The 18,852-nt window shown below is 42.8% G+C and overlaps 3 protein-coding genes across 5 annotated transcripts in view; all 3 read left to right on the plus strand.

Moving 5' to 3' along the window:
- Positions 1 to 175: 175 nt before the first annotated feature.
- LOC148817653 (uncharacterized) lies at positions 176 to 5,871 on the plus strand. Its single transcript, XM_088937937.1, has 7 exons — positions 176 to 387; positions 1,007 to 1,123; positions 1,430 to 1,492; positions 2,072 to 2,151; positions 2,242 to 2,372; positions 2,771 to 2,837; positions 3,790 to 5,871. The coding sequence occupies exons 2-7, from the start codon at positions 1,050 to 1,052 to the stop codon at positions 3,918 to 3,920; spliced, it is 546 nt and encodes a 181-aa protein (XP_088794063.1). The 5' UTR covers positions 176 to 387; positions 1,007 to 1,049; the 3' UTR covers positions 3,921 to 5,871.
- Positions 5,872 to 7,082: 1,211 nt separating this feature from the next.
- lzic (leucine zipper and CTNNBIP1 domain containing) lies at positions 7,083 to 12,866 on the plus strand. 3 transcript variants are annotated; one of them, XM_088938442.1, is made up of 7 exons: positions 7,083 to 7,171; positions 7,888 to 7,992; positions 8,375 to 8,510; positions 9,406 to 9,504; positions 9,744 to 9,839; positions 10,651 to 10,732; positions 11,213 to 12,866. In XM_088938442.1, the coding sequence occupies exons 2-7, from the start codon at positions 7,892 to 7,894 to the stop codon at positions 11,269 to 11,271; spliced, it is 573 nt and encodes a 190-aa protein (XP_088794568.1). In that variant the 5' UTR covers positions 7,083 to 7,171; positions 7,888 to 7,891; the 3' UTR covers positions 11,272 to 12,866. The 3 variants fall into 3 exon arrangements, with proteins under 3 accessions (XP_088794568.1, XP_088794570.1, XP_088794569.1); XM_088938444.1 differs by having other exon boundaries at positions 7,101 to 7,160; XM_088938443.1 differs by lacking the exon at positions 7,083 to 7,171 and having other exon boundaries at positions 7,520 to 7,992.
- Positions 12,867 to 16,710: 3,844 nt separating this feature from the next.
- Positions 16,711 to 18,852, plus strand: part of ctnnbip1 (catenin, beta interacting protein 1) — a 33,935-nt gene continuing 31,793 nt past the window's right edge. The window contains exon 1 of the mRNA XM_088937927.1: positions 16,711 to 16,897. The gene's annotated coding sequence lies outside the window, so the exon portion shown is untranslated. The remainder of the gene's footprint in view (positions 16,898 to 18,852) is intronic.

Consider the following 18,852-nt stretch of genomic DNA (forward strand, 5'->3'; position numbering starts at 1 on the left):
TACCCGCTAGTCCCCCCAGTTCAGCACGGGAGCTCCTAACTTTCCTCCGGGGCGACCCAATCACTCTTCTGCGCTTTGAGAGGATTAGCCAATCCCGGGGGAGCCGGTGCATCGCCCCGCCTCGTCAGGAAAACACAAAAGCCATGTTTAGGCAGAATTTCTAGAAGGAATTTCCATTCTAGGGGTTAGCTCTCCCGAAGTCTCTCTTCCAAAGATGCTCCGGGTATTCGCCCAGTCTCTGGCGATGTTCCTGCTCGTCTTCGTGATTTTAACCAACTGGCTGGTGGTGAGGAGCACGGAAGCGGTCCAGGGGGCTTACAGGAGGATTTGTAAATAGAGAATTTGGTGAAGACCTGCGAACGGTTACCGAAAAGGCGTCGGCGAAAGGTAAGACCGACTGGTTTTTCTTGAATTTCAAATCTGCCACAAAAAAGACGACGACGCCTTTTTGGGAATGCAAAGCGCGTTTTTATTGCTTTCCGATTTCGAAAAGAAGGTGGCATCGCGGAATATTCACGTTACCTTAACTTAGTTATTTTGCATTGCCCACCAAAATGATCGCGACTGATCGTAATTCGCAGTATTTAAGTCACTTAGTCATGTTGGTTAACAATAAAAGATAATGAACTATTTCAGCGAGACGGGAGAAAAGTATTCGAGGGCGATAATTTCGCGCCCCGAAGCTCAGTGCGTCTTCTTTCGATGAATCAAACTTGTGGATTAGTGGAATCAAACTTTGCCTGTAGATGAGGAGGGGGTGGGTGAGGTGCCTGGTCGTGCTGGAATGTGGTGGGATGGGCTCATTTCAAAAGCGGGCTTGGCCATCGCCCGGCTTAGTGGAGCGGCGTGAGGTCATCGGTCACAGGTCGGTCTGAGGCGGCTGCGCAAAACTGAGCAGTAGCTGCCAAGCAGAGCGCTGGGATACCAGGTGATGTCCCCCCCCCCCCCCCGCTCGGACTCTGCTGCATAGCGGGTCTCAGTTCCTACTAACAAACTTTTGTTTTAGGAGAGTGCCCGCCTCCCTCCGTCCCCTCGACCAGGCAGGAGCGATGCTCCATTACTGCCTGGCGCACATGGCTTTTCACCTGAGCAGGCGGCTTCCTCGCCACCACAGGCTGAAGTTGTGAGTTGGTTTGCTGGCGAGGGCGAGCGCTCTGTGCTTTTGTCAGTGCTGCAAGTGAGCGGCGGCTCACTCGTCCCCTCCTGAAGGTCTTGCAGGTTGCACGCTGAGAAATGAGCATGGCCACTAACTCGCCAACCCTGTTCTGCTGCTGGTGTGCTGTGCAGTGTTCAGGGCATGCCTGTCTGCGTTTGTGCTTGTCTCCCTAACTTGTCTCAGCCCAGTCTGCAACTTCAATTGTCTATACCGTTTCTGTAAACAATTCTCCATTGTACAAATTAAACTTTTGGTTTTTTTTTCCCTTTACAGTCAAGTTATTGTTCTGATCTGTGTGGCGGCTGCTCTGGCTCCACAGCTGTATGTTCTACTGAGGTGAGTGCACATAAGATGTTTTTAAAAGTACACTTCAAAAATATGCATTGGTCCTTTTAGAGTAGTTATTTCACTTTTTTTTTTCAGGTAGTATAATAGTTTACACTAAAATACGGTATATTCTGGGTAATGCCATTCACAGCACTTCCCCAAAATCCGTTAATGAAATAGATTTTCTCACGATTTGTGGGAAATTAACTGCAGGTGTTTGAACAGGGGTGTCAGCCTTTCCTGGAGTTCCTGTTGAATTTGGTTTTTGGTCCACATGACATCCCGGATAGTCTAATTATTTAATGAGCTGCATAACTGCAACACTTAATAACCAGGCCCACAGGTATCTTGCAGTCACCTACACCTTTATCCAATGAATGAGTACTCCGATGTAAAAGATCTTGTGAAATATCCAATATATATCAAACTAAGGACAGAATTAGCCTGATGTTTTGACGAGCCAGCTGGGAGAACCCCTGGAGCTCACCAGGCTTTGAGACCCCTGTATGGGTGAAGCATTGTTGCCTTCTTCTTGAAATTGCTCTTCCGCTCCCCGGAGAGACACCATTTTGTTTTTTTTCTGTCCAGTCCGAGATCGCAGCGATTCTGCCAGCAGCCCCTGCTGCCTAACCTCGCCTGCTGCACCGCCTCGACTCTGGTAGCCACAGGTGAGCCCCGGTGTTCCCGCTGCCCGAGCTAGCGCGGCGCGCAGGCAGGGCCGCTCTCCCCTGCGCACTAACGCCGGGCTGCCTGTGCAGGGTTTGTGGTCGTGCTGTCCCTGATGGACCCCGTGCCCCAGGCCTACAAGGCGGCATTCCACGGGTTCGGGGTGGCCTCCTTCACACAAGGGCTGTGCACGGCTCTCCTCACGGCCGCGGCTGCCCCGTGCGTAAGTGGACCCGAGTTTGCAGTGCAGGGGCAAAAGGAATAAAACCGTCTGACCCGCCATCTTGTGACCGAAGCTGCAGATGCAGTACAGAGCACAGAGATGGCACAGACAACAGCTTTCACTATGAATGCCTCAACAGGCTGAGGATGGTTCTAGAATTACAAGTGTGCCAGTAATTCTATTCACTGGCATGATGGGCATTGTGCAGGCAGCATTGTTCCTTCTCTAGGGCCCGGTAACACAGTTTTGATGTGGAAAATCTGAAACTGATCAGCTTGATTGAAGATTTAAAAACTTGGATTCAAAGACATTTTTTGTAAATTGTTTAAGGTGGGACAAAATATTAACAGGTTTACTTTCAGGCCTGAATTAAGCATTTTAATAACTTCTTATTTTAGGCTAAAACAACTCCTGAACTCTACTACTTATCCTTGGTGCTGACAGTGGGATGCGTGCTGAGTACAGGTAAAGACTGCATTAGAGCACTCTTCTTTTAAAACCTATTAAAAACTATAAGCAAAAATTATGATGGAATTAATAATTTGCATATTTTGTCACAACAAGGTTTTCAGCATAATTAGCAATAAAAAAGTTTCCAGATTTTGCCTGTGTGTTTATTTGTGTCATTAAATGCAGTGATTCCCAACACTGGTCCTAAGGGAATGCCATCTCTACTGATTTTTCACTCCAGCTAAGCTCTACATCTCCAGTGCTAATTGACAACTTCATTGATCTGCTTGCTTGTTTAGACTTCTATCTGCTTCTTTTGCAGTCAGTCCCTACCTCAAGCCTTCTGTTTCCAACACCGACCTGTACACGGCCTGTCCTCAAGGTGCTGGCTGCTGTTTCTGATCACACAGCTCTTACTAGCTGATCAAGTGACAAACAAACAGGCTCATTCTGTGATCGATTCATGTCCATCTTTTTCTTTCTCATAACACCCCGGAATGAGGCAGACTCTGAAACTTAGAATTTGGTGCAGGATTGATACCAGACTTCTTAAGAACTTAAAGTTATTTTACAAATAAGCCCCAGTTAGAAAACAGAACCTAATTCACCTATGATCAAGAACTCAGGTAGAGCAAAAACCAGAAAATGGTATTTCTTCAGGAGTAGGGTTGGGGACACTGCTTTAAAGGATTGGCATCTTCCACAGGCTGTCCTACTTTGAGCCCTACTCTCTCATAATTGGAAGGGCTTGGGGCTACCATGAATCATCATTTCTGATGATGGACGAATGGATTTTCCAATTAGTGCATCATATTCTTCAAGTACTGAAAAAGTGGAGTACAGTTGTAAACTTAAAATAAAGCACAATGCATATGACTGTATATAATGTAAAGTGAATAATAATAATAATCAAGTTAAATTCATACCATGTCAGGGATTAATAAGCCTTTTTCTCTTTCCTACCCAGTGTTTTTCCTGATAATGGGAGGATTCTGGATTGCTAACAGGCTGTGTCCGGGGTCAGTACTGAATCAGTGTGCTCAAAGTGGGGTGTGCTATGAGCCAGTCAGTCAATGCTCCTGTCTGTGGCACATCTGACTACAGCTACCTTTGGACTGCCCCATAAATTATGCAAGCTGTTTCCATGGCAACCCCCCCCTCCCTATCCCACACACACACAGCAGATGAAGAAACTGGAAAATTCCACCAGGTTAACTATGGAGAAAACGGATGAGCTTTGCAGTAGAAAGGACTGGAAGATCTGCAACTGCCCCGCCCCTCCCAGCTACAGCTGACTGCCTAGAGACCACAGCTATTAATTATTCATCTACTCTGTAACACAACCAGCTCAGATCTGTGTCAGAACTTTCAAAGGTGCAGATTTCAGATGAAAAAGCATCAGAGAATCAAGTCCTTTTGCTTTCTGTAGATATGCACCTGCTACTGAATGCCAAAGGAAATATCTGATTCTGTTTCATGAATTGTGCCTCCCTTTTCTTATTTAACTAAAAATAATAATTCAGCCATCTTTACTGAAATATTTATGTTGTAGGACATGTCATACAGTCGGTGAGCTGTTGCTAGCTCTAACCTGCCTCTGTCATGGCCCGAGAGCTGTACACTTAGGACATTTGGCGGATCAGTTCTTCAAAAGAGTGAAATCATTAAGATTTCTGCTGAATCCGGGATGTATTGTTTGTAACAGTTTTTTTAATGTAGGTTTTCTATACAAAAGTAGACTCCATCTCAATTGGTGCACTGAGGTTAGGGAAATATTAAGACAAGCAGGTTCCAGTTTGATCAAAATAAAGGGAAAAAGTCTTACATGTGGGTGGTGTTGATAAATTATATTATTTTGCCTGTATACTAGTATGAAGACAGATTCATCTAATTTTTATATTAAGAAGTTTATATAAAGCTTATAAATGTATTAAAAAGGTTTTGGGCCATGTGCCAGTATACGTATGTTTGTACCCTTAATAATGCAAACACATGCACCCTGCACTGGTACAAAAAGTAAGTAAAAGAGATTGTCAGCATATGTGCTATTAAGTATTAATTAACCCTAAAAAAACAAGTATCCCCACTTCATAGACCAAATAGCTAAATAACTGTAACATCCCATGTTTTAAAAAGAGATGTTTTTAAAAATTAACAAGAGTATTCCAAGTCTAGTATTATTTGATAATACTGTTACTACTATCATCAACCTGTGTCAAATGTTAACCTTACTTAGTAATAGTTAGGACATTGTGTACTCCTATGCCTTTATTGATAAAGAACAAAAGTCAAATTGCTGACCATATTCTGGAACAAAAATATCAATTTTGATATCTGAGCTGGGTTTTTTTTTATTTTTCCTACAAGTGTTTCCAAATGACTTGTTACTACTGCCATTAATTGCTAGAAATTCGAGTAATAAAACAGTACTAAAAGAGTAATGGTACTAATACATTTTTTAATATTGTGAATATTGCTGAAGCTACATCTTATTTTGCCTATTGCTAATGCATAAAAACTAGACCTAGTTCATACCCTTTTCTCTGCCGGTTTGGACTGTCATAATGCCCTACATGTGGGGATAATCAAAAACATCGAGAACAAATGCAGTATATCTAAACAGCTGGATATGGAGCAGTTTTCAGTCAGACAATCTTGTTTATTACTTCTGTTTTAGAATTGGTACACTAGCGTAGCCTTGGATCTAATCATTCTGGTTCAACTCACTACAAGACTGCACAGTCTAGAGGCCAGTCATTCCTATATCCATCATGTTTGCAATGTCCTTTCGAAACAAATTTGGCAGAATATATCCTTGGGTGCACTAAAACCTCACCTAAAAATTGACTTGCTCAAAATGGCATTTTTTAAGTTTTCATATTTCATTTTTTTAATATATGTACTTATGACTTGATTTAACCATTTGTTTTCTATGTACTGTACAACACTTGAGATGTGCTTTACAAATTGTTAAAATCACCTTTGCACATAGTCCATTAGTTGTTGTGCTTTTATATCTGTTTTTAACTCTATAATAAATTGACTTTTTACAGACCACTGTTGTTTTGTCATTAATTATTTGCTGCTTGTTCTCATTGATCATGAAAAACTCTTGTATGTTCTTTGAAATGTCACAAGACATTTACAGCTTTTTTTGGTACACAGGCTCCACAAATAACAACTTTTTAAATATACTGTATAACCATACCATACACTATTAAACTTCAATCCAGATTACCTTCTGAAGCTGCAGTTACATTCATAAATGAAATGGAACTATTTATGTTGCTGCAATACACATATATATATATAACAGGTTCCCTTAATACAGCAAAATATGCTGGAAGGTATAACAATTTATACTGTGAAATATCAGGGAAAATTGAAAGTATAATTTGTTATATTCAAGCAAGTAAAATGGTAGATATCACTTAGATAATAATACCTCAATGTGCAACACAATGCTATGATGTAAATATAATACATACAATCCCTGTTGGATCTTTGGAATTCATCAAGTTAACTCTTGGGATCTGCAATAGCTAATACAGAAATGATTTCCTTTTTAGCCACTCACATTGCATCAGCACATTTTCATCAGGCAAAATATTCACTTGCCGTAAAATAAATATATGCACTTACATATTCAATAGAACTTAAGACAGTACAAATGAGAGTAGGGCAGAAGGACCATCTAGCCCTTTCAGTACTTAATATTAATTAGCTAGTTGATCCCATCATCACATCCAGCCATTTTCTGAAAGAAGCTTTACCAACTTGTCTGGGAACCTTGTTCCACACTCCCACAACCCTGTGGGTAAACACGTGCCCAGGTTTTCGCACCCCACTCGAATTCTTTGTAGAAGTGCGCTCGTTGCTTGCCGGGTAGGCTCCGGCATGCCGGGACACCGTATGGGATGAAGCGGTTTGGCAAATGACATGATAAAAACCCGTCTCAAAGGAGGGGTTCTGAAACGGGATTTTAAATGTTTTGGGCAAAAACAGCTAGTTTAGCAACTATTACAATCAAAGATATGAAGGATCCCTACATATAATCCAAAGATTACATTTAAGCGGCAAATGTTTTTTTTTTCGGTAACTCACAACATTGCAATTCAATTACATAAATGGTACATACCAAAAAAATCTAGGTTGAAGCTGATGTTTCCCAAAGCAGCTGCTCAGTTCCCTTTACGATTTCATTCCTGTTACACCCAGCCGCCTGAGAGCCGCGCTTCTGATTGGCCAGAAGGACCGGAAACTGGTGTCACATTAATTGTGTCCCCCACAGCATTCCTTGAGAAAGCTGAAAAAACGTCCCAAACATTTTGAGCCAAGGTAATAAAAAGGTTAGGAAAAAAGAGCTATCTGTTTTAAGCAGACTTAATATCACGCAAAAGATGCTTAAGACGTAGTATATGTCTCATCGGATACATAAAACCTGAAGCGAAACCTATGTTTTTTTCGATGTTAGGACAGAATAATATCAAACTGCTAACTTAAGTTTTTTTTTCTTCCAATAGATCAATAATAATGAAATGCGTCGTCGGAATATAAAATAATAATTATAGTAATAAGTGCGTATCCATTCAGGGAAAAAAAGTAAACGTACCCTGTTTTCGGTCAGGCGCTAGCTTCGGTCTGGGGTTTTTGTTATTAATCAGGACACCAACTTCTAAGGGCGTGGCGATTCTTTGTTGCGGGGTTTGTCAAATGATCAGAGTTAGGTTTCATGCACTGCCAAAGAAAGTCAAGGCTCATAGTAAATAAATGAAAATATCTATATAATTAAGTATATCTGCATTATCGATCAATCCTTGTGCAAGTGTTCACATATTTATAGCAGTCTAGTTTTTTTTTTAAATAGCCACCCTTACTGTTCTTATCTTTGATCGTCGTGCTAGTTACACAGAACAATTGAATAGCGCTTGTTCGATAGTAGTATCGATCTGTTGCAATTTTACGAACAATTGTATTGTTTGTTTATTGAGACGCAACGTCTCTCTACCATTCTTTGGCGGCTCTTGGGTTTCCCCCTCTAATTCATGTTGTCTTTTACTGTTAGAGAAATGGCTTCCCGTGGAAAATCAGAAACCACGAAATTAAAACAGAACTTGGAGGAGCAGCTGGACAGACTGATGCAGCAGCTCCAGGACCTGGAGGAGTGCAGGTAGGGCAACAGTTCACCATACTGGCATTTTCTTGTGGAAATGGAGAAAGTCATTCATCACTGCTGCTACTTTTTTTGTTTTACAAGCAATGATCAGTACTTGACAGTGGCAACATCTGGGGTGCGTTGCACCAGACCCCAGCACACTACAACATGCTTACAACTAGATGCATTATGTTTTGCTGGCTAATAATTGTGTTTTTATTGTAAATAATGTTTTTTTGTTAGGTCTCATGATTGTTTTGTGCTGCTTTTTATATCCTGTTGTCATTATCCGATTCTTTATAACGTTCCGTACTGTTTGGTCTCTCTTTTATTGCAACGTTTCTTTGCTTTTCTCCTTCCATATCATTTACCATCAGCTTTTCGCGTTGCTTTGCAGGGAGGACCTAGATGAAGACGAATATGAGGAGACCAAGAGGGAGACCTTGGAGCAGCTGAACGAGTTCAACGAGTCTCTGAAAAAGATCATGTCTGGAAACATGACTTTAGTGGATGAGCTTGGCGGGATGCAGTTGGTACGGTTGCACATCTAGGTTACAGCTAGAAAAAGCGGGTTGCAGCTTTTTTTCCCCCACTATGAAGGATTGCATTTCAAACAAGACACCCAGCCATGTTGCTGATGACACATGGGCTTCTTTCAAGGAACAGCTAGATAAGACCCTTGGATCAATTAGCCACTAATCACACCAGCAGCCGAATCACCCTGCAACTCACAACTGGCAGCCCACTGAAGCTCAGCAGGTGTGAGCCTGGTCAGTACCTGGATGGGAGACCTCCTGGGAAAAACTAAGGTTGCTGCTGGAAGAGGTGTTAGTGGGGCCAGCAGGGGGGCGCTCACCCTGCGGTCCATGTGGGTCCTAATACCCCAGTATAGTGACGGGGACACTATACTGTAAACAGGCGCCGTCCTTCGGATGAGATGTAAAACCGAGGTCCTGACTCTCTGTGGTCATTAAAAATCCCAGGGCGTTTCACGAAAAGAGTAGGGGTGTAATTTGTAATTTCCCATTGGCCCTTACCAATGAATTGGCTTCATTACTCTGCTCTCCTTCCCGCTGAGAGCTGATGTGTGGTGAGCGTGCTGGCGCAGTATGGCTGCCGTCGCATCATCCAGGTGGGGCTGGTGGTAGAGGGGAGTCCCCATTGAGTTTGAGTGGAGTGTCCAGAAAAGCACTATTTAAGTGTAAGCAATTAATTAATTAATTAACTACCAAATGGGTTAGATGGGTCGAATGGCCTCCTCCGATTTTCTTATGTACTTATGTTTTTTTCCAGTGGGCACCACGGTGTTGTTGGGAATGTGAATGCACAATTCTCAAAACTTGCTGCTGACACGAGGAGATTTGCCGTCATTTTCTCATACGTGTTTGTTGTCATTTGTAAGCTTTTTTACTTGTTTATAATTAACAGGCAATCCAGGCCGCTATCAGCCAGGCCTTCAAAACCCCTGAGGTCATCAGACTGTTTGCAAAGAAACAGCCAGGGCAGCTGAGGACCAGACTGGCTGAGGTAGGTTCAGAAACATTGCACCAGCCTGTGCACCAGTCATTGACTCGGGGACAGATCTGAATGGCTAATGAGCCAATTTGTAAAACCCAAGTTGATAATGGAAGGAGCAAAGAGAAATGAAACCTTTATAAAACATAATCCTGTCCAACAAAAATTTCAGAGTTCCAAAGCTTCATTTAGCTGAAACGTCGGAGGTAAGTTGAAGCATCCTGGGATTGTTCTGTTTTTTCTAATTGCAGATGGACCGGGATGTCATGGTGGGGAAACTGCCCCGGGTCGTTTACACACAGCAGAAGGTGGAAATTCTCATGGCCTTGAGGAAACTGGGGGAAAAGGTAGAAGCAGTTTAATTCATACGAGCACAGGGGGGTTCGAAATGGGAAGTGCTGTTTAACTCAACTTCCCTTCACCAAAAATAAAAAAATTGTTCCAAAAACAGAGAGAGTGCATCGGCAAAACATATACGCATTTGATCAGCAACACTGAGAGACACAATTCTTTTGTTACATTTGTATTTACCAGTTATTTTCTGTTTTAAAACACCCAGTTTAGAACTGACGGTGTTTTAGCTGGGCACTGCAGTTTTTTTCCTCCTATGCTGCCGGGGGGAGAATGAGGACCTCTGGGCACCCTCCTCTGACACTCCCACTGCTTCACACGGAGAGTCAGCATGATGAGTGCGGCCACTCGCAGGCCGTGCTGCAGCTTCAGGGACACACGCTGCCACTCCTCAGACAGCAAGCAATTTCTCTGTCTCTGACTCTGAATGTATAACTAATATACATTTTTTTTATTCTTACACGAAATACTGCTATTTACACTTTTCAGTTTAGAAAACTGCTATCACTGTACTTGACAGTTTTCACTTGAGTTTTCAGAAGCCATTAGAGCTCTGTGTGGGAACCTAGGCGGTATATTTTCTATTCTGTACTTATTTAGGACAGCAAAACCTCTCAGGTCAAGCTGTTTGCGTGGACTATTTATAATCCTTTATAGTTGGCTGGATCGCGAGTGTATAAAATTAAACGGTGTAAGGTTTGGATAATGCATCATGTCCTGCTGGCCGCTGGTGTGTTCCATCACATGCAGAACTAACTGGGTCCTCCTTTGTTTCTCTGTGCTCCTTGTCCTGCTGTCCTGGTGCAGCTGACGGTGGAAGACGAGACTTTTCTCTCTGCCAATGCTAGTGCCACCCTGAGCCAGTTTGAAAAGGTCTCTCCAGATCTTGGTGAGTTCAATCGTGAAGTTGACGTCTGTTTTTTATTTTCTAAACCTGGCGTTCAGGTCAGGCCTGTACCCGAGGCCTGATTGTAGATCTGAGTGATCTGTGTTACCAATTCAGCAGTTAGTTTTTTTAGATTTCTTGGTATAAGGAATGTCAGGTAGATTCTTCCCCCAACTCTTGGCCAGCCTCATAGATTTTTATAATATTAAGTAATTTAAATATTTGCCATATGCAGTAAAGAAGCTAGTAAACTATTTTAAATCTATTCAGGACTATGCAGAGAGTCAATAAAAGCATAAAATGAGTAATGGAGCAAACATTTGTTGCACTTCCAATTCCTCTCAGTGTATTATAACTTTACACACTATGTTCGGATATGCTTCCATTTGGTTATTGCTGGGCTGGATCTACCTTTTTGTGTTTACATACACTTCTGCGTGTGTCTCATGTTCTAATCTGTTCCTTTATTGCTGGTCTCCTCAGGCTCTGGTGACAAGGTGCTTGCCCTGGCCAGCTCAGGCGTGGAGAAAACCAAGACATAAAGCCGTGCGCGTACCAGCTCATTTGCAGCCCCACACTTCCTTGTTTACTGGCTGGTTTGCATGGTTTCCGTTATGGCAGTGTGAGAGGTGAAAGGCTGTAACGCTCCACTAATCAGAATATCACGTGAAGGTGTTTTAATTATATGAATTAAAAGTCAGAGCGCTTGGTCTTCCTTTACAGGCAGAACTATTTTGTCCCTCCTGTTATGATTTAAACAGTCCCTGTTCTTCATATCAAGTGTGAGCTGTGATGTTTGCTTACAGATTTAATGGGAGTAAGCTCAGTGTTCTGAAAAGTATTCAAGTAGTGTTCATGCTAACCTTTCTTCAGTAAACTTCAGTTCTGCACCAGCTGGTGTGCATTGGCCTTATCTGCTAGGTTTAACACTTAAAGAAGGCTGCTGTGTGGGACAGGTTATGGAAACAAGGCTTTTGCCTTTCGTCTCCTGCAGTGACGGCACTTAGGCCTGGGTTTTTAAAGAGTAAAAGATATAAATCATCGTTGACTCTCTTTGTCTCTACATCTGTCCAAGAGCTTTTTTAAAAAAAGCTGCTGGGAAGTTAGAACAAAATATTTACCATCAGCTGCTTGGCGGGGACTTGGTTTATGAAATAGAGCCCAACTTATTTTTGTGTTGTTGTTTTTAGCGTTTCTTTCACTTTGCTTGCAATCTAAAATTAGTCATGCTGCATTGTGTTTATGTTGTAATATATTCTTATCAGTTTCTTGATAAAAGGTAGAGTAATTAGTAAAAGGTAGGTAATAAGTCTCCACTTTAATCTAAAAATTACGTCTTTAGCCTGATAAAACTTCCTTCCTTATGAGATGGATAAACAATTCCTGCCACATATCCAGAAGAAACAGGGTACACTAATCACGCTGACAAAGACTGATGGTGCAGTTAATAGTCTTCTACTGTTTTCTCTCTTTACTGTGCTAGTTAACATTTTATTGTTCCAGAGTCACAAATCTCAGCAAATTCCTTGTCTTAACTTAATTTCTTACAGACCAAACATTAACAGCTCTAGTTTTAAGTAAGAACATAATAACATTATGAATGAGAGGGCCCACTCAGCTTAGTGTGTTTCTTAGTAGCTAATACTTGATATCTCTTGCTAGCAAATTTTAATTTATTACTTTTTCTAGGTTTTCTGTCAAGAATTTCTTTCCTTTATTTGATATTTGTACTTATTTGTGTGTACTTGGTATATTGTGCGTGTGAGGAAGATTTGGGATGGATAAACATATCCTGTGGTTTTCTCAGTAGCAGAGAATAGTATGAAAAAAATTATTCTATCACAGTACTCCATTAACTAAAAGTTAGTTGTAAACTTCCTGCGGTTGATTTAAAGTCTGTGAAGTTTGTGATTGCACTAAACATATTTAGAAAACCTTTTTAAAACAATGCATGATGAAATTCTGTAAAACAATGTATCATAGAATGTGTGGTGAGCAGATTAGACAGTTTTCTAGGATTTTTGTAACATGTATCGGCAAACCAATGAAACCAACTGATTCTTTTGAAAAGAAAAATAAATGTTTGTACTTTTGCATCACACAATGAATGTTTGTAATAAACGGCATTGCTTGAAAAGTAATTTGTGTTGGTTGTCTCCTAAAAGGGGTGCCAGGGGCATTTTCAAGCCCTGCAGTTTTTACTTCTGCCTCACATGTAACTGGTCTTCCAGACAGGTGCATCAGGAAAGGTGCAGTATTACATGTGCTGGAGAACACTGGGAAGAGGAGTGGCATGAAGAGGCATTAGGTTAAAATAAATTGATAATTCCTAGTAATATTAGGAATACTGGTACAAATAATACATTTTATTTATTAAGCACTTTTCTATAATCTTGGATCACTGTACAGACATGCATGCATTAAATATATAACAGCAGTCCAGTAACCAGGTAAAACTAAGAGTTAAAGAATTGTGCATGAAAAGCAGCAGTTAAAAGTTCTTTCAGGATGTTTCAAAGCAGGGGCAGCGACTTCCACAGTCATGCATCTATAAAAATTTATACACAGGTGTTTCCTCTCTTCTGGGCTAATCCATATGTGGCTGGATATAATTTTTAAATTGCTTGCTTTTTATTGTCAAACAGTGTGTGCTTTCTGTCTCGCTTCTTTCAATACGGGCACTGTATCCAGACCCAGATTACTGCTTACTTTAGATGGAATTTAAATAGCATTCTTTGAAACCACCACTGACAAGTAAACCTTCCCGTCTCTCGCTGTTACATCATCGACAGTGACAGCGGTTTAAAAAAGACAGCTTTTCAGTTTTTACCATGGTAGATTTGCAGGCTCATTTAGCATCCCCCCCCCCCATGGTTTTACTGTACATATGCCACTCATTTACTTCTCCACAGGTTCTCTGCTCTGCGGTGATGTTGTACTTCACTGTTGCTGTGATGTACCACAAGTAACCCTTTATGAGGGAACCTTAAGAGATGCTGATTCAAGGTTGTCAGTCTAAAGAAACATGTTGAGGTGCTGTGGCTTAGAAATCCATGTGATATTTTGAGCTGCTGTTGTAACAAGCTGGTCCACTGTGTCTGTTCCGATAAAGACAATAAATACTCTTTTAGAACAGTGGTTCTCAACCAGTGGCCCTTCAGAGACTGTTCAAGGGACCTCCTCTAAAATCCACAATTATACGCAATCAAGAAGGCTTTTTGGTTTGACCTTCAGTTGTTTTATCTTTTCCAAGAAGATGACCATCCTAATCCTTTCATGAAAAAATGATGTTTGTATTTTTACAAAGACGCTTTGGGGCACAGATGAGGACCTCAGTTTGATTCCTTATTTTTATATATTTTTTGACACATACAATCACACACAAATAAAGTTGTCCCCACCTACCAATGGCAACTCTTGAGATTGCTTCTCGAATTACAATAATTACGTTTATACTATATAAACAGCAAATTTAGGATTCAGCTCTGCCTTCCCAAGTACAATGTATAAATGCAGCCCAGCCTTACTAGGTACTGTATGATAAGTAATGACCATTACGGTTGGTTGTTTTTAGCAGTAGCCAAGCAGTGCTTTCTTAATAAAGATTTCTGTGGTGAGGTCTCAAACTGAAGTCTATAACCTACGAACATAACTCAAGTGGCACAATGAACATGCCAGTGCAAGCATGCAGGTCTCTGTGAGACAACTGTGCCCAAATAGAAACAATCTATTTCGCGTGGTCTATATTTACAGCTGGACACATCATTTAATCCCATACAAGAGGAGAGCGGCAGCCATTGTTTAATAATGGAATATGACGACCGCGGACAAAACATTTCAGCCCGTGGATTCAGATGCAAACAAAACAAAAGGCTGGAACAGATCTGGTATTTTGTAGCAGGTTAAGGCTAGTTTTGTTCCTCACATTACATTCCTGATGTCTGTGCCAACTCTGTCTTTTACCTTCTGAGCCGAAGGAAACCTCAGGCCCTGGGTGTGCAGTTTCAAGAGCAGCAGTGTGGTGGGCACTGTGCTGTGTTCTCATTCACTGTCTGGAGGGATGTGGAGAAAGTCTGTCTTTTTGCAATTTGAGGAGCACCAGCTTAAAATGTTGTATGATTTGATATAAAGACAACGTTCTAAATCCTGACTTCACTCACAATTTAAGGTCACATTTTAAGGTCTGACCTGGTTAAATGCTTTGAAGCTGCATTAAAAGCCCTCCAATTTGCAAAAGCTCAGCTATTGTGTAAAATTATAATCTTTTAAGACAGATGGGACTTAAGAAAAAGAGCACCTGAGCCTTTTCTCACACTAGACCGAGGATTCTTTATGATTCACTGTTTAATTTGCATGGTGTGCTACCAAAGGGCCTCACATTGGCATGGCACTACTGCCTCAGTGCTCCAGGGCCCTTTCAAATCCAGGGTGGGGCACCTTCTGTGTGGAGTTTGTATGTTCTCCATGGGTTTTCGCCAGGTGCTCCGGTGTTCTCCCAAAAATATGTGTTGACGTGTTTTGGTTAGATGAAGTTAGATGGTTGGTTAGATGAAGTGGCCCATTCCATCAGGTGCAGGAGGGCGGCCTTTTCCTCATGAATCTGGCCCATCCTGAACGGCTCAGACCATGGAGCTGTTGACAGAAGGTGTAGCTGCAGGAGAAGAAGAGGTGGTTAGCAGTGCTACCTCACAACCTCAGTGGCCTGTATCCAGTTCAAACCACAGGGGGCTGTCCTCTGGTTTCCAGGTCGTCAGTATACATGACAATCTTTTTTCAGCTCACTTAGCTAAAGAAGGTATTATCCTAACTGTCTGTCCATATTACAACATTGCAATACAATGCCTGCAATACAAATTTGTTTTCAAGCTCGCTTTTTAAAGGAGCAAACTATAAATTGTGCAATGGAGCAGACTCGTGAGAAATGTATTTACATGCTGTGCATTCTCCACACAGTGAGGCATGTTAAGCTGGGTAAAGATTTGTCTTTCTCTCCAAATCATAATCATATCTTTTAAATCATAAAGATAACCTCATTAGAGAACTGCACAGAACAGGAGGTAACCCCCTTATTACCTCTCAATTAGCTTAAGGAGTAAGCAGAGACTCCTTACTTGTCTGTAATGATATGTCGATGTATGTTTTATTAGGCAAACATTAGACTTCCTGGGTTAACTGTATGGCAAGTATTTACTGGAGACTTGCATAGCAAACAGCCTAGGGACACTCATGCTCCCCACAGAATGGAGAGACATCCTTAAGTAGTTCAAGTAGGGAGCTGCGTCAGCATGCATATGCTGCAAAGGAACAAGTGAAGGTTTATTCCCTGCTGAAAAGAGAAGAAAGGAAACAACTTTTCGGCTGTGGAGCCTTCTTCGGGTGTGAGCAAGACATCTGTAATCAGAGCTATACAACTCCAGCCTTCCCCCACTGCGACGTGTACCGTAATTTGCAATCTGTAACCCTTTAGATGGACCCTTTTGGAGGATAATAATATAGTAATTGAAGGTGTGCAATAATGGGTATCGCCATTCGTTTTTACCTTTGCTTTCAGGTTTTGAGGTGTATGTGCACAGCATTTATCAGAGTTTGGATATGGTTACTGAGAGATATTTCTTTGGTCGTATCAGAGCACCCTACCGAAAAAAAGGATTCACTCCTCGTTTCTTAAATGTTAGACCCGCGAGTGTAAATAGCTACACTGTGCAAAATGTGACTTTGTCACGTACTCCTATCCCAAAAAGATGTGTACATAAATGTACACGTTCAGCAACATACATGGGCAATAAAATTAATAGCATATCCATATTATTAACAAAGCTGTAAGTATTATCCGACGTTGGAAATTAATATATGGGAAATCCCTGTCTAAAAGCCATTCCTCAAATGCAATGATGAGTACTGTGCACTGGTGGGTAATGCACCAATGGGCTCACGCTACCGCCCAACGCCGCCCCCTGGTGGCAGACAGCGCAGCCGGCCCGGCAGGAACTGATTCAGCGCCCAGGAGCCTCAGTGTGAGTCATTGAGCTCCTACCCGCTTCACCGACAGTCGGGATGTGACCCCGGAACAGGACGCCTCCTCGCAGAAAAAAAAACACACACACACATACAACACACACCATTCAAATAAAACACAGAGGGGGGAGAAACGGATCTGGAGCAGGAGAGGTAAGCGCACTCTAAAAAAAAAAAAAACCCACACGCTAGCTTTGCTCTTCCCTTTTTATTCCCATTCCTTGCCTTTTTCTCGTGCACCGAAATCGAGGTTTGTTTTTTTCTAATCCGGGAATCGCGGCGGTCTTCGGATGCATGGAGCGGTCCGGCACCTGGACGGGCTCCTACAGGCGCAGCAACTTCATTTTACGGCTTTTGTCTACAGCTTTTCCGCGGAGACTTCGCGTTTTTTTTTCCTCCTCTATCTCTCTCTCTCTCTTTTGTGCAGGATGAGGAGGAGGAGGAGGTCGAGGAGACACGGCGAGGTGCCCCTCACCCCCCTCCTCCCCATTTTTCCAGCTTTGCTGCGATTTGCATACATTGCGTTAAAAGTTTTGCAGGAAATGAAGAAATGCGCCGTGTTGCCGTGTCGGGTTTTTGTGCGGCTCTGGGCGCCTGGTCCCGAGTGCGGTGTGTGCCTTGGGGGTATCGGCCAGTAAAATAAAGACACTCGGGAGCTGAGCTGTTTTACGGCAGCATTTTCATTTCTTATTGTCTCTCTGGTCTTCAGCGTTTCATAACCGGGGAGGGAATGGTCTCAGCGCCCCTTCAGATCTGTTATTTACTATCGAGATGTTTTTTTTTATGATGTAGGATGCGGGGTGTTTTAATTCATCTAGAGGTTATGCGTCGTTTGTCATGCGGTTAGGAGGGGATTTCTGTTCAACGCTGATGTGATTGTTAGTCTTGCTTTTCGCTTTGCAACTTTTCCCTTCAAAGCTGATAAAACAGCCATTGAGGGAAACGAATCCTCATTGTTGCTATCCCCTCAGCTGAAGCTAGGCAGTTTCGGTTTTGCTGTGCAGAGCAACCCGAAAACAGCTAGAGGTACCTACAGCTACCAATTCGCCTATCGATCCGATTGGTTTGTCGGCCAGTTCGGTTCCCGCAGAAGTTTTCTCTCGAGAGATGAACTTTCCTAATAAGAAATGCCCCCCCCCTCCCCAGGGACCTTTCTGTCGTTGGTGGCGCTTATTTCTCCCAAACGGCGCAGCTTTCAGTGGTGGCGAAGAGTTGAACTCGGGTGACAAAGCAGCAGCGCTCCACGCCCGTCTCCTCATAATTGCCGGTGATTAATTTTACCTGCCTGCTTCGTTTTGCGGTGTTTGTCGCGGCACACCTAGGAGCTGGCAGGCGAGACCTGGGGTGTGTAGTGCGATCGGGCTGGGTTTGCTGGCTGGAGAGCTTGGCTGCGATTTCCCCGTCTCACCACAGTTGACAGCCACCTTCTGATGTGATCATACCATACTGTATCTCCTCTGCTGGGGCCTGAGCCCGCCCCAGGCCTCGCAAGGCTGTGTGCCAGGGGCAAGTGCATCATCATCCAGCCGTTTACTGACCCCTTCATCCCACTATCCCTATCCCTATCCCGGCAAGCACTGGGAACAAGGCGGGATACTCCCTGGACGGGAGCCTGCACTGACGGGCCGCACACGGACACAGACACACGCGCTTAACCCACCAGCATGTCTCTGTGGACTGTGGGAGGAAACCCACACACGTGTGGGGGGAACATGCAAACTCCACGCAGACGGCACCCTTGAATTGAAGCCAGTGCTAACCAGTGTGGCTCCGTGCCGCCCCGCTGTAGCTCCTGGGCTTTGCCTTCGTCGCCCCGCTGGTCTGGCTGTGCTTTAACGTCTTTGATCGGCCCATCGGCTCCAGATGCGCCCCTATACTTTCTCCCACATTTATCTAAACAAGCAAAGTGTCACCGTTTCCGCTTGCCGTGTTTACAAGGAGAAAGCCAGCCTCCATTTTTATTTAAACACGAGAACAGAAAAGGGGCTTCAAAAGAGAGAAGGAGCTTGGGCCTGTCTTGCTTCTCTTGATGGTAGAAGCTTGTTTAGCCTGTTTGGTGGTGACTAATCTATTGATCAAAGCATCCCATCTGGCTGTATCTGGGAGGC

The sequence above is a fragment of the Atractosteus spatula genome, chromosome 20, assembly GCF_055471065.1.
Source record: "Atractosteus spatula isolate fAtrSpa1 chromosome 20, fAtrSpa1.hap1, whole genome shotgun sequence".
Lineage (NCBI taxonomy): Eukaryota > Metazoa > Chordata > Actinopteri > Semionotiformes > Lepisosteidae > Atractosteus > Atractosteus spatula.